Source organism: Monodon monoceros, unplaced genomic scaffold, assembly GCF_005190385.1.
Source record: "Monodon monoceros isolate NGI ecotype Baffin Bay Population unplaced genomic scaffold, NGI_Narwhal_1 Super_Scaffold_18, whole genome shotgun sequence".
Taxonomy (NCBI): Eukaryota; Metazoa; Chordata; class Mammalia; order Artiodactyla; family Monodontidae; genus Monodon; species Monodon monoceros.
The window spans coordinates 13,966,972-13,982,644 of record NW_021703774.1 but is presented as its reverse complement, the minus strand read 5'-3'; the positions used below and the strand labels follow the sequence as shown (position 1 = coordinate 13,982,644).

The window sequence follows — 15,673 nt, the reverse complement described above, 5'->3', positions numbered from 1 at the left end:
GCTTTTGTAATATATTGCATCCCTTGGGTCGCAAGCTCTGAAAAGGCAAGGATCCTATCTGATCCAAGCTGTGTGTGTGTGTGTGTGTGTGTCTGAAATCACACAACATTAGGTAATATATTTAGCATGTGAAGAACAAGAAAAAACCATATTGTTTTCTTAATAATTCAAATCTCTGTTGTGATATTTGTGCTGCCATTGGTGAGGCGTCTTGGCCAAAGAATGACCTTCCAGCAATTGGCAGCAGTTTCCAAAAGGAAACTAAACTGTTCATTTTCTTCCAGGGGACAAGCCATCAAGCCCACCTGTTCGGCTTAGAACCCTTCACGACATATCACATTAGTGTTGTGGCCACAAACCAGGCGGGAGAAGTTTCAAGCCCCTGGACTCTAGTTCGAACCCTAGAATCTTCCCCCAGTGGATTGAGCTACTTTACAGTGGAGCAGAAGGAGAACGGCCGGGCATTGCTACTGCAGTGGTCAGAGCCTGTGAGAACCAATGGTGTGATTAAGGTAATGTCTACCCTGAATATGCGATCATGTTTGGTATTCTACAGATAAATAGATGAGCCCTGACATGCCATCAGGTCACTGTGGGAAAACTCCCTTCACAGTCTGGTTAATTCTTCCTGATAGTTCCTCCAGGCGCTTAATCATAGATCAGAGAAAACTAGCTCACACGTGTTAAGCTTCCTATGAACCCAACGCTATCTAAGTGCTCTCTATGGATTATCTCATTTAATCCGCACATCAGCCCTACTCTGTAGGTACCACTAAACCTCACTGGGCGCATAAAGGCTAAATCACTGTCTGAGGCTAAACAACATTGCGACAACCGAATTGGGATTTGAAGCCAGGTAGTCACACCAAAACGGAACCCTAAATGACCATGTTCCTAGTGCCTCCCGAATTGTCCTTCCCAGCTCTTTGCTTAAGCTTTGCCTAATTTGCACTTTGAGCAGAGCTCACTCAGCAGGAAACAGGAAGCCCCACATGTCTGCTAAGTCCACGATGGCCCTATGTAGCCATGAGAAGCAGTCTTATTAATGTCACATCTAACCCCAGCTTCACCAGTCTGTGAGCGCCCAAATAAGGTTTCCATTATCATCCACATTTTGATGCTTTGAACCATCACCCACATAAGAGGCAGCATCGTCACCCTTCTGATGTTCTTCTCCAAGGCTGCTGGCAACTCAGCTGTCCATCTATTACTGCCTCTGCCTCTAGTCTCCTCTGGCCCTGGACCACCACTCAGGTCCTCATCAATCACCTCGTGCAGGCTGGGACTGCCACCCCCTGCAGATGCTGGAGACACTCTGCCTCTCCTTTACCACTCCCTCTCAAGGTGGCAAAGACTCCCCCACTAATTCCGAATAGAACATCTAAGACTAAGCTGTGACTTTTGATAAACCTTCCCTGAAAACCCCATAGTGGGATGCTGGCAGGAAATTACCTACAGCAGTGACTTAGATCTGTAACTAGAGCTCACAGACCCAGGCCCATCCTCATGGGCCTCCCTGTAGGCTGCCTCACTGCCTGGTACGGTGGCCACCTCTCTGCCCACCTCCAGGTATGCTACAAGTAGCAGAAGCAAGCTGCTTTCTACCAGCCCCTGACATGTGACTGAGCCGGACTTTGCCTACTCTAGGACAGGAGGCCTGAGCCTTAGGAACCATGGCCTTAAAATCCAAGCCTCAGCCCATCAGAGAAAAGAGTATCTCTTTCACACCCATCAAAGCACCCCTCCTTGTGAGTGTTTATTTCCCATCCCAGTGTCTGCCTCTTCCTGGAATGATTGACAATAGAAATATCTACTCCTTTTACGTGCGTTTGTGGTTCACCAAATATTTATTGAGGCTTCTACTAAGTTCCAGGCAATTATTCAGGAGTGAACAAGACAGGCAAGGTCCCTGCTGTCATAGACCTTGTGTGTGTGTGAGAATACATGAACAGTGGGGCTACAGAGACGCAAACAAAAAGCTAGTACACAAACCAGAGAATTTCAGAGAGTGGTGAATGCTATAAAGAAAGTTAAACAGAATAATGTAATTATGCCTGCTCGGGCTGTTTTAGCATGGGTGATCATTTGAATTGAGTTGACATTTGAGCTGAGCCCTGAATGACAAGACAGAGTCAGTCATGTGAAGATACGAGAGCAAAATGTTCAGACAAAGTGAACAGCAAATGCAAGGCCTGAAGCCAGGGATGAACTTGGTTTCTTCACATCAAGGGAAGAAAGCCAGTGTGGTTGAAGTTTGGGAGGGTTGGGGAGGGAAGATGATACTAGATGAGACTCAAGGGATTGGTGAACGGTGGATTGTGTGCTCAACCTTGTGGGCTGTGATCAGGAGCTTGGGATTTATTCTGAGTGTGATGAAGAACTACGGAAGGGTTTAGGCAAAGGGATAGCACAATCAGATTTATGTTTTTCCAAATCACTCTGGCTCCTATGTAGGAAATGGGCTATAAGGAGACCAGTGGAGTTTGGAATCTGTGAAAGAAGTCAGGGTAGAATTGACTGTGGCTTGAATTAGAGTGGGAGTTGAGAAGGTCGAGAAATGTGCGTGGATTGGGGATGTATCCAGAGGTAGAGATGACAAGATCTGTTAATGAACTGAATGTGATACATGAAGGAAAAGTAGTACTTCAGAATGACATCTGGACTTTGGCCTTGAGTCGTTGACTGGCAAGGGAAGGCTGGAAGATGTACAGGTTTGAGGGGATGAGTAGGTAGTTGGAAGTACAGGTCTAGAACACTCGAGAGAGTTCTTCATGAAGATATATGTATTTGAATACTACTCATTCAAATAGTATTCAAACCCAGGGGCCTGGAGGAGTAGTATTCAAACCCATGGGCCTGGAGGACATCACCTATGGAGAGAATCTAACTCGAGATGAAGAGAGCCTGGGGTCAAGCCCTGGGGAATACAAAAGTTTAGAGGTCAAGAGTATGGAGAGGAGCTGTCAAGACACATGAGGTAGAAGGAATAGTAGATGAGAGGGATGTCCCAGAAGGGAACAGAAAATGTGCCAATGGTGTTGAGAGATCCAGTAACATGAGGGCAGAGATGTGACCCTGTATTTGGAAACCAGCAGGTCACTGTGATCTTCACAAGAAAATCAAATGTTGAAATGGGAAACCTGGTCGGGATGGTTTGAGGGAATAGGATAGCAACTCTCCAAAGAAGTATAGATGGAAAGAAAAGAACAGAGAAATGGGGCAGGAGCCAGGGGACTATGGTGTCAAGAAGTTTTATTCAAAAATCAGTGAAAGATCCTAGAGTACATTTAAATGTTAATGGAAATAACCCAGTCGAGGGAGATAAATCAGTGAAGCAAGAGATGATGAGAATAATTGCAAGAGTGAAATCTGTAGGAAGGAGGAGAGGACAGGATCCAGAGCTCAGGTGGACTTCAGTGGGGGGCAGAGGTACTTCATCCATAGGAAAAGGAACAGAGGCAAATAGGGTACGTCTAGATTCACATGCCTATGGCAGTGATAATCTATAACATGAGAACATTCCTGTCTGACTGCCTCTACTTTCCTCAGTCAAATATGTGGTTATGTCAACAACCACCTGTGAGGGAGAGAAGGGGGTATTGGCTGTTAGTGGGGAAAGGAGAGGATATTTCTTACTTCGGAAAATGAGAGAGCAAACATACGGCTTTATAGTTGGCGATCATCTGTTTAAAAGTTATGGTAAGAAATTTAAAGTGAGACCGGTCAATATATTTGAGAGTTTTTCTCCAAACCCAGTTAGAAGCTAAGGTCCAGAGGGAGAGCTGAATTTAACACTAGTTAGAGATTTGCCAGGTGAATATGGGGGAGGGGACAGAGAGTCAGAGAGACTTTCAAATTGATTGTGGAATCTAAGCCGTCTTCAGAAAATACTCTATTCCCCTTCCCTCAGGGGTATGATCTTGCCCTGAGACCCCCAACAAGAAAATCACACCAAAATACAGTAGTCCAACATAAATAGATTTCCAAATCTAGGCTATTTAATCTTAAATAACATTAAAGTATATCAACAATCCAGGAACAACCTGTGGGAAGGTTTGCCTCTCAAGGGACTCTGGTATTTGTCCATCTCATCTTAAGAGACATAATCACAGGGTCACGACCATGTACAGGAAGGTCTCCTGTCTCTCAGGTACACTGAAGCATGAAAAGATGGGGAACCATCATTCAAAAACATCTACATTCAAGTTAAGTTACCTCTCATCTTCCCCAAAGAACAATGAATAATATGGGTTGGAAACTTGCTCTACATTTGTATCATGAGCATTCAGATGGTTTTCCCTGGAACAAAACAATACTTTGCTCCAAAGAAACCATCTATTCTTCTATAACTGGTAAGAGGAAACAGGGTGGGTTTTCCATTTTCTGGTCATCAGTTTGTACCTATGTTTTTGCATATGTGTATAACATGTATATGTACCTATGTACATGCATGTGTGCCCACACCAGACACTCACACATTTTCCGCCCTGGCACCCTGGTACAAATGATTAAGCATTATAATTCCATTTCCCAGTAAATGCTGTGGCAATAGACAATGTGGATAGGCCCAATTTAGCCTACTCAGGGTGAAATTAAAAGCACTTAATTTTTATAAAATAGGGAATTTGAATACTATTCCCCACTTCTAAAAGATAAAAATGGGAGGAAACCCCGTGAGCGCTCTTTAAGTCAACGAATTAATTTCAGTAACTCTTAGCTTTTAGATATATGCTTACATGATATCCAACCTTAAAAAAAGAAAAAGCAAAGATCACATTCCCAAAATTCATATCAGAATGCTTCTTCTGGCTTAGGATCATCAAGGTGAGGAATAGGGGGCAGAAGGGGTTAAAAGGGACGAAATAGTGACACCAAGAAATCATATGCTTTGTTCCCCATCTTCCTGCAGACGTACAATGTCTTCAGTGATGGTGTCTTGGAGTACGCTGGCCTGAATCGTCAATTTCTCTTCCGACGCCTGGACCCCTTCACGCTCTACACGCTGACGCTGGAGGCCTGCACCAGAGCGGGCTGTGCACACTCGGCACCCCAGCCTCTGTGGACAGAAGAAGCCGCACCCCAGTCTCAGCTGGCTCCCACCATCCAGTCTGTGGGGTCCACCCGCGTCGAGCTGAGCTGGTCAGAGCCCGTTAACCCAAACGGAAAGATAATTCGCTATGAAGTGATTCGCAGATGCTTCGAGGGAAAAGCTTGGGGGAATCAGACAATCCAGGACGATGAGAAAATTGTTTTCACAGAATATAATACTGAAAGGAATACATTTATGTATAATGACACAGGTCTGCAGCCATGGATGCAGTGTGAATATAAAATCCACACTTGGAATTCAGCAGGCCATACCTGCAGCTCTTGGAGTGTGGTAAGGACCAGGCAAGCACTTCCAGAAGGCCTCTCTCCACCTGAGATAGCCCAGGTATCTGTGAATCCCCCCAAACTGATGATTTCCTGGATCCCACCAGCACAGCCTAATGGCATTATCCAGTCCTATAGGCTTCAAAGGAACGGGGTGCTCTATCCTTTCAGCTTCGATGCTGAGACTTTCAATTATACTGATGAAGCGCTGCTTCCTTTTTCCACGTACAGGTATGCAGTCACAGCCTGCACCACTGAGGGCTGTTCCATCAGCACACCTACCAGCATCACAACCCTTGAGGCTGCCCCTGCAGGGGTCAGCCCTCCAGCTCTTTGGACCATCAGTGCCACTCAAATAAATGCATCTTGGTCACCGCCATCAATTCAAAATGGAGAGATCACTCAGTATTTACTCAGATTGGATGGTAAGGAGTACCTTGCTGGGCAGAACCTGTCCCTCTTGGTTTCCCACCTGCAGCCTTCCACGCAGTATAATCTCTCCCTAGTGGCCTGCACCAATGGAGGTTGCACAGCTAGTGTGGTAGAGTCTGCCTGGACGATGGAGGCCCCGCCACAAAACATGGACCCTCCAAAACTCCAAGTCACGGGCTCAGGATCCATAGAAATCACCTGGAAACCGCCAGGAACCCCAAATGGCCAGATCAGAAGCTATGAACTTAGGAGGGACGGAACCATTGTCTATACCGGCCTGGAAACTCGCTATCATGATTTTACTCTCGCCCCGGGTGTGGAGTATGGCTACACAGTGATGGCCAACAACAGCCAAGGGGGTGTTTTGAGTCCACTTGTCAAAGATCGAACCAGCCCCTCAGCGCCTTCAGGGATGGAGCCTCCAAAATTGCTGGCCCAGGGCCCTCAGGACATCTTAGTGAGCTGGGACCCTCCAGTAAGGACAAACGGTCATATCGTCAACTACACCCTCTTCATCCGTGAGCTGTTTGAAAGAGAAACAAAAATCGTACACGTAAACACAACTCATAATTCTTTTGGTACACGGTCATTCATAGTAAACCAGCTGAAGCCATTTCACAGGTAGGTAACTGACCCTGGGTTTCCTGAGAACAAGCCACTGCCCCTTTCTATTGCGTGAGCCCTTGGTCAGTCCCAGTGGAGACTCTAACAGCAAGATGTGTGACATGCCCAAGCCCCATCCATTTAACCATCCAAGTAGACTAACTACGTCCTTATCCAGCCCAAACCTGCTTGATTACTTCTGGAGAGCAAAATTCCTGCAGGTGACATTTTGAGAGGCAGTTTTTTTAGAAATGTTTGCACTTCATCGCAATGTCTGGAACCAAGTAGTGGAGAGGTAGGGCCACTTCCCTGAGTCTGGTCCCTCCTGGAAACATGCCAGCCCCTGGTCAGTTCTGAGAACCCCAATGCGGTTATCTGAACTAGACTGTGAGGCAAAGGAGTATTATTTTAAAGAATGAAAAAAGGGGCCATCATTGAGAGCTATTGCCAGCCAGAGTTGGACTGATCCGAAATTTGCTCTGGGGCCAGCCCTCCTTATTGAATCCAGCACGTCTTCCAGGAATAGTGAGGCTCCTCTGACTATTTCCCCAGCCCTTCAGTCAGCTCTGATCTCGTGGTTTCTTGGGACGGTGCCACTCTGCCAGCTCCTGTTTTCTTAGTGGTCCCCTCTGAGCTCTCTGATGAGCAAGGGTGTGTGTTGCTTTCCACACAAAGGAATCTGACCACCAGCCCTCTTCCCATACGTTAAAGAATTGCTTGGCTTTTTTCCCCATCACATTTTAACTAACATACATCCCCGGAGAGAAGAGTAACAAAGGACATTTTATTCTTAAAATTTAGTAAAATGAACAGAACCACTTTAAAAGAATTAAAGGCTGGGTGTTGATTACCAACCACCATTGATAAAATTCATCTATTATTGTAATGTACTGATGTGTAGATTAGATCTCTCCTATAATTATCTCTGATATATAGTGCTGTTGAAATGAAACATTCGCAGTCTTATGCACCTCCTAGTGACAATTATTTAAGGTTGCATTAAATATTAAACAGTGATTAAAACTTCTGCAAGTATCTTCCATAGCTAATCCACATGCTCTGTGAGTTGGCTTTTATCTTACTCTGATGCAGGGCATAAAAAAGGCCCATGTTAGCTGCAGAGCTGTACATTTCATCCCGGCTTCCTCTTTACCTGACTGATACTTGCACGTTTTAAAGATCATATCAGCTTGCTCCCCTCCGAAACTCTTATTCAAAAAGATTTCTAGGGGAAAAAAAAAGTCTCTGGATGTGAGAGGGGCATTTTTCCCAGGCTGAAAAAAGAAAGTCTGATTTTTCTGAGAAACTTAGCCATGGGATTTAAGGCAATGAGAGATGCCCCTTCACCGTCCACTCTCATCGAAGGTGTAAGTGACATTAATGACTTAGAATATCAACGGAATAGTACTCAGCCGTAAATAAGAATGAAATTTTTGTCATTTGCAACAATATGAGTAGACCTGGAGGGTATAATGCTTAGTGAAATAAGTCAGACAGAGAAAGACAAATACTGTATGTATTCACTTATATGTGGAATTTGAAAAATAAAACTAATGGATGGATATAACAAAAGGGAAACCGACAGATACAGAGAATAAACTAGTGTTACCAGTGAGGAGACGAGGAGGGAAGGGCAAGATAGGTGAGGGAGGTTAAGACATACAAACTACTGGGTGTAAAATAAATAAGGTATGTGGACGTAATGTACAGCACAGGGAATATAGCCAATATTTTATAATAACTTTATATAGAGTATAAACAATAAAAACATCAAATCACACACACAAAAATAAAACCAGGGCTTCCCTGGTGGTGCAGTGGTTGAGAGTCCGCCTGCCGATGCAAGGGACGCGGGTTCGAGCCCCGGTCCGGGAGGATCCCACATGCCGCGGAGCGGTTGGGCCGGTGAGCCATGGCCGCTGGGCCTGCGCATCCGGAGCCTGTGCTCCGCAACGGGAGAGGCCACAGCAGTGAGAGGCCTGCATACCGCAAAAAAAATAAATAAATAAAAATAAAACCAGAATATGACGTCTATATGGAGTTGGGCTTCATGTCGTTTGGGGTCTTTCCAGCAGCTTAATGTTTACTGAGTACTGCAAACTAGTGTGTCCTCCTTGGGGTACCCCCCAGATGGTCAGTAGGAAGAAGGATCCTGAGAATACCCTAAGAAGCAGGAGGAATCTGACCCAGAATTTTAAAACCACCAGAGATAATCCAGAAAACAAATAATCCAGACGTGGAAAATCAAAACTCAGTTCTCAGAATCGCTTAGAAGGCAGATCTGCCATTCACAGCTGTGGATCTGTTCACCAATTAACTGGCAGCCCATCACGGTGAAAATGGGCGTGAGAGGAGAGGGAGGGAAGGGGAAGCAGAAAAGGGAACTGGGAGACTCCCCAAAGGGAGAGAGAAGTGTAATTAAGAAGAGGGCAAGGGGAACAGAAAGAAAGCGAGGAAGTGAGCACAAGGCGGTGATTATCTGGAAGAGAGAAAGCAGAAAGTAGAAGACGGAAAAGCCTGGAAGCAAAAGAAATAAAGGGAGAAAGGGAGGTGGCTGGGGCTTGAGGGGAAATTAGGGGTGTCATAATATCATAAAAATTAGAGGCATGGAAAAGAGGGGGAAAGCACTTATTTGCAGTCATAGGCACTTAAGACTAACAAAAGCCCCTTTTGTTGGAAGGGAAAAGTCCCTGTTATGTAAATAGACCTTTCCCAGTGGCAGGAGACCCGCTATGAAGCAAAACATAATTGATTGGTTGAGTTTAACTGGATGGTGATAAGGTGTCTCCATGATTGATAATCTGGTGTGTAGCTGGGTTAACTTTGGCCCCAGAAGTTCCCCATGTGGTGTAAGGGAGCCTATTTTAAGATGTCAGGTATCAGGTGAGGGGATTTATTAGCACAGAGACCTTGACTCCATGACCTTCCTTCCTGACCTGGAAACGTTCCTGGGGAATCATTTAGCTCCAGCTGCAGAGAGAGGAGCTCAGGGCTGCTGAAAACTCGTTCAAACTCCCAAGATCTGTATTCTCCCTCGCTGTGTTAAGGAACTCTACAGCGTACCAGAATTTTCCTACTGGAGAGCATCTTGAAAGTGTATTCATTCTATACATTCCTGTTTAGGGAAGAATCGTGCCCGCCCTTTCCAGACAGGTGAGCATCTTCCTTTAGTTTGGAAAGCCAGGAGGCTTGAAAATGTTCTAAAATTTCCGTGGAAACATGGCTTTGTTGTCCTTGAAAAGGGTTCGTTGTAGGTAAGAATAGATATATATGTGTCTGTCTTTTTTTCAGAAAACACTTGGCCTTTTAAAGATTCTTCCCACAAAAATCGATTCTGCCAATAATGGGTTATTTCTGCCTTGTGTCCTGAAGGTATGAAGTTCGAATTCAAGCCTGCACCAGGCTGGGATGTGCATCAGGTGACTGGACATCCATACAGACCCCTGAGGTTGCACCTCGGATGCAACCGCCTCCACATCTAGAGGTCCAGATGGCTCCAGGGGGATTCCAGCCCATGGTTTCCCTTCTGTGGACAGGACCACTCCAGCCAAATGGACAAGTTTTATATTATGAATTGTACAGAAGACAAATAGCAACTGAGCCTGGAAAATCAAACCCAGTGCTAACCTATAATGGAAGCTCAAGCTCTTTTATGGACATGGAACTACTGCCTTTCACAGAGTATGAATACCAGGTAAGAAATGTGTGTTACCAATAACTCACACTGAGATGGGTGTGGGTACACATCAGCGCCTGTCTGGAAAAAAATTGCTTGCAATCTAAAAAGCCACTTAAAGAAACATGGGACTTATGTAGTTTAATAATATTCTTTAAAAAAACATTTAAGCAGTAAATGAGGGAGGAAAGGCCACATTCATTTGCCTTCTTCATTTTCTTAGTTCTTGATCCGTGTGATATAGGCTTGTTATTCCTATGCAGATTTCTGGTGAAGTATTTGCATTTCTTATTAATGAAGTGGTTTCTACCATTAAGCTTCTCTCTGTCAGTGTTGCCTTGGCTGGAAATACTCCTTGTGAAAAGATCACTTTGAAAATAACTCAGGAATTGTACCGAGAGAAAATAAAATCGAATGGGCAAGCATCTCCAGCCCCTGTGCTCAAGAAAGACATAGACTGCTGAGAAAAGTCTAGAGGAAAACAACTAACCTGTGCATGGAGATGAATTAAGTTTTGTAGGAGGACAGCCTAAAAAAGAGGACTTCGCATATCCCTAAAAAGTCAGGAATTAAGAATACTATTCTGAAGGTATTTTGAAATCAATAGAAGACTTCCATTAGGTTTGTTTTGTTTTGCCGTCTGGGTGCATTTGCAGTTTTCTTGTAACAAGCAGCTCCAGTTCCTGTGGGGGGATGATTCCTCCACCCCGTGCTCAGCCTTGGTGGGAGTGTCAATCAATGTGTCAGGCTGTCACCTAGCCAAGTGTTGGGCACCCAAGCGCTGCTCTGCCCCTCAGACTTGCCTGGGGCCTGATCTCCAGCAGAGTGACTCAGAATTTTAAAAGGTGGAGCTAAGTCCTGATAAAATATCTCTAACATCAAATCCAAAAGCTTTTCTTATCCTCACCATTTCCAAGCCTGGTTCTTCAACTGTTCTTTTAATTACATATATAGTTGTCCCTCGGTATCCAAGGGGGGTTGTTTCCAGGACCCCTGCAGACACCAAACTCCTCAGATGCTCAAGTATCTTGTATAGAATGGTATAGTATTTGCATATAACCTACGCACATCCTCCCCTATACTTTAATTCATCTCTAGATTATTTATAATACCTAATACAATGTAAGTGCCACGTAAATAGCTGTAAATACAATGTAAACGCTATGTCAGTAGTTGCAGGCATGCAGCAAATTCAAGTTTTGCTTTTTGGAACTTTCTGGAATCCTTTTTTCAAATATTTTGGATCCACAGTTGGTTGAATCCACGGATACAGAAGTCATGGAGAAGGAGGGCTGACTGTACCCCCAATAGATTCCCTGTTGCCTAAGTCTCTTGCTTGCAGTTTCAAAGGAAACTTCCTGAATGATGCAAGCACCAAGTGCCAGGCACAAGACCAAGTGCAATTTTCTAGAAGAGGAAACGGAACCTTGAACAGCTTACCATAACCAGAAATAATAAGGTCACGAAGTCACCAGGAATATGGCGAGCAAATCAATGAGGGCAGTGATTAGAGGTAACAGTTTAGACGTGAAAGGAATATGTTTTAGGCCAGTAACGTACAGGACAAATTTCCCAATGAAGTTAGTTAGAATTGAAAATATAAATTGAGGGCTTCCCTGGTGGCGCAGTGGTTGAGAGTCCGCCTGCCGATGCAGGGGACACAGGTTCGTGCCCCGGTCTGCGAAGATCCCACATGCCGCGGAGCGGCTGGGCCCATGAGCCATGGCCGCTGAGCCTGCGTGTCCGGAGCCTGTGCTCCGCAACGGGAGAGGCCACAACAGTGAGAGGCCCGCGTACCGAAAAAAAAAAAAAAAAAAGAAAGAAAATATAAATTGATTCTTGAATGGTTTGGAGAAATACATAGATATAAACCCATAATCCCTTGTTTGCAGTTCCAAATCTAAAAATCTCTTTAAAAGAAGTTGTTGGGGTTTCTTTCTCTCTTTTTGTTTTTGGCCAAGCTGCGCAGCTTGTGGGATCTTAGTTTCCCGACCATGGATCGAACCCAAGCCCACGGCAGTGAAAGCGCCACATCCTAACCACTGGACCGCCAGGGAATTCCCAAAAACAAGTTTTTATCTAGGTTTGGTACAACTCATTCAGCAGCAAAACCCAGTTTAAACAAACCACACTATTTACAGCATTTATTTATCTCATTTAATATGAATAGTTATATATTTTGCTACAGAAGTATTCTATTACAAGGGCATTCTGCAGATATTACAAAATATACAGTATATGCATTTTATTAACTTTCCCAAATCTGAAAAAATTAAAAATTATTTAAAAGCACTTCAGGTCCCAAGGGTTTAGGGTAAGGATTGTGGCTTATGTCATGAAGGAACAAAATATCTATTGATGCCACAGTTGGAGAAAGAATACTGCTAGAAACAGCCAGAACCTATGTGGCCACACTTTTGTTCTTTATCATTATCTTTACAGAAAAGTATCAAGTTATCAAAGACCTTTCTATTCTCAATTGTCTAGTCCCCTTTATGAATAAAAGTGCACCTTTGTAAGAGAGCTGAATGGAATCAGCATGAAATATTTGACCTCTAACTAGACAAAACTAAGAGACCTGTGGATACTGAAAGCAAACCAGTGATTGTAGCTTCTTTGGCATCATACTGTGTCATTGGGTAAACAATTGGCCATATCATCTGTAAAGTCTTACCTGAGTTTTCTAAGGAATGGTAAACTCCAAGCCCGTGTCTTAGCTCTGTCAGTTTTCTTACGGTTAGAGGATGGAGAGAATGAAAAGTGCCCACCAGACTGAGAAGGTATCTTGAGACCAAAAATTGAGGCAAGCAGCTCCGTATAATCAATGGATCAGTTTATTATACTTACGCACAGGGTGGGATTGAGCGGACAATAATCCAGAAACACCATCAAGGGACCAATGGGACAGTTTTATAGTTAACCTAGGTAGGGGGTACGTGCTTGGAAACAGGACATGCATTCCTAAGTCAAGATTTATGAATCGGTAACTAGTTTTGTGGGCCCTGTGGGAACATGTCAGCGAAGGTCTTCATCGTTGTTTGGGGACTAACAGATCATAGAGGCCACCTGGTCCTAGTGATTATGAAAGAATATCTACTAACTACAAAGCGCTTGAGGCAGAGAACTGATTCACTGCACAGACTGCACAGTTCAGTCCTGGGTAGGGTCAATGGAAGGCCAGGAGGAAAGGTACGAACCCAATATGGCAACAGTGATGCTAACAGCCATACGCTCACCAGAAGCTAAGGACAACCAGTTACCAAGGGACCCACATTTCAGAGGGGAGACAAGTTAAGGACCTCAGGCTATGCTCTTTTTTTTTTTTGCAGTACGCGGGCCTCTCACTGCTGTGGCCTCTCCCGTTGTGGAGCACAGGCTTGGACGCACAGGCTCAGCGGCCATGGCTCACGGGCCCAGCCGCTCTGCAGCATGTGGGATCTTCCTGGACCAGGGCACGAACCCATGTCCCCTGCATCGGCAGGTGGGCTTTCAACCACTACGCCACCAGGGAAGCCCCTATGCTGTCTCTTTTGTAACTGTTACTATCAGCCCTGTGTCAGGCTCCTCCCCCATACTCACATCACCCAAATGAAATTACTTAATTTGGTTTTCACAGCAGACTGACCTCAAATTTGCATTTACTAGCTAATCCCATGTTGTTACAACATAAGAAGGATAGAGAGCAGAAAAAAAAAAAAAATCTAGCCTATCAGCCCCAAAACCAAGATTTTACAGGAAATATTTTGAAAAATATAGATTAAATGCTGAAATAAATGAGCTAAAATATTGGATTTATTTAGCCTGTGCAAATGCTAAGTCTTTATAGATCCTGAGTTATCTTCCCGAAGTCATTTAGGAAATAATGTACTATAAGAATTGATTTCCCTTTAACAAAAGAACATTTTGTCTTTGAGATGAATTTGAATTGATCTCAAACCTGTCTGAGGGTTACTTTATCCACAGGCTGCTTTTCAGAAAACACCTTTATTGTCCTAGAGTCATTGGTTCGCCCACCATATCTGTGATTTGACCCTCCTACAGAGGATTGTGTTTTTGAGACAATCCATATATTCGTAGGGGATGAAAACAAAGAACCGAGAAACTGCCCAGAGATGGAAACCTATTCATCAGAAGGATGGTGAGAACCCATGGTCGGGTAGGTGGCTGTCCACCTGGTGTGCCTGGAGGGTGTCCAGTGTCCCTCCCCACACCCCACTACCTGGCCCTATGTCATTGTATTCGTTTCCGGTTTTGAGTTAAATCATTGAAGATAGCTCCCAAACATTCCCTATGTTATCGAATGGGGGAGGGTGTCCTGCTGCTAGAGGCTAACAAAATCAATTACATACAAATGTAAATAAAACGGAAAGGTGCCTTTAATCAGAATGCCGGCCATCTGGGGATGGTGGACTTAGTGTCCCCCAAAAACCACCTCCAAAGATTCTGCTCGGCCATGAAAGCTTTTCAAGGGAAACAGAGAAGTAATCTCAGTTAATCATTGACATAAGGGGTCAGAGTCTTCGCCATCCCCCACTGCATGTAGGCTTGTGATCTTCCTCTAGATCTCATCTTGGTCACACAGTTTGTTTGGGAGATTACTGAAGGGGAAGGTAGGGAAGAGATCTGGTCATCTGTTAGTTACTTATTCTTCATTTCTACTTCTTTGATCTATGGAAGACAAGTTAGGCCAGGTGTTGTGTGATTAAAAGATTTGAAAGGTGTGCTTGGACGGGAGACGAGTAGAGCACGGGGGCGCCTGGTTTAAAAGTTAGTTACAATATAGCTTTGCTAAAGTGACAAGAAAAGGCGCTCCTTGCTGAGGGCGGTTTCCTGCAAAGAGCAGCTTACAAACCCCCACTTGTCAGACATCATTCCATTTCTATGGGATTAGGGGCAGAGGTCTATCCTCCGTAACTTTTTCATGCTGACATAGGCACCATATTCTTTTTTTTTTTCTTAATTAATTTTTATTGGAGTATAGTTGCTTTACACTGTTGTGTTAGCTTCTGCTGTATAACAAAGTGAACCAGCTATATGTATACATATATCCCCTCTTTTTCGGATTTCCTTCCCATTTAGCTCACCACAGAGCATTGAGTAGAGTTCCTTGTGCTATACAGTAGGTTCTCATTAGTTTTCTATTTTATACATAGTATCAGTAGTGTATATATGTCAAGCCCAATCTCCCAAATCATCGCCCCCCTTCCCCCCTTGGTGTCCATACATTCAGGCACCGTATTCTCAGAGTGGAAGATGTCAACATGGGTCTCTTTGCTGACAATTTTAGTTGTCTGCTTACATATACGGGCAGAGCAAGCTACAATTATTTTGATGCCCGCAAAGATATAGATTATTATGAGCAATAACGTTAATCCCATTGTCTTGAGGCCAGTTCTTGGAATTGTGCTAGCCACAGATTCAGTACTACTCAAGATGGAGCAGCTATGTCATGGCTACAGTCTGGTCATCATGCAGTTAGCTTTTTTCCTCTGGTGGCAGTTACAGTGTCTATAGAACAACTCAGGAATGTGCATCAGACACCGAGTCTATGACTCTCTTGTCCTCACCATTAACTGCTCGGTTTTGTAG

At 44.2% G+C, this 15,673-nt stretch overlaps 1 protein-coding gene across 1 annotated transcript in view; it reads left to right on the top strand.

Moving 5' to 3' along the window:
• The window catches only part of USH2A (usherin), a 788,115-nt gene that overhangs the window by 704,503 nt on the left and 67,939 nt on the right, over positions 1-15,673 (top strand). Inside the window, exons 61-63 of the mRNA XM_029229459.1 lie at positions 285-512; positions 4,910-6,426; positions 9,781-10,102. Of these exons, the coding sequence (XP_029085292.1) occupies positions 285-512; positions 4,910-6,426; positions 9,781-10,102 (2,067 nt within the window). The remainder of the gene's footprint in view (positions 1-284; positions 513-4,909; positions 6,427-9,780; positions 10,103-15,673) is intronic.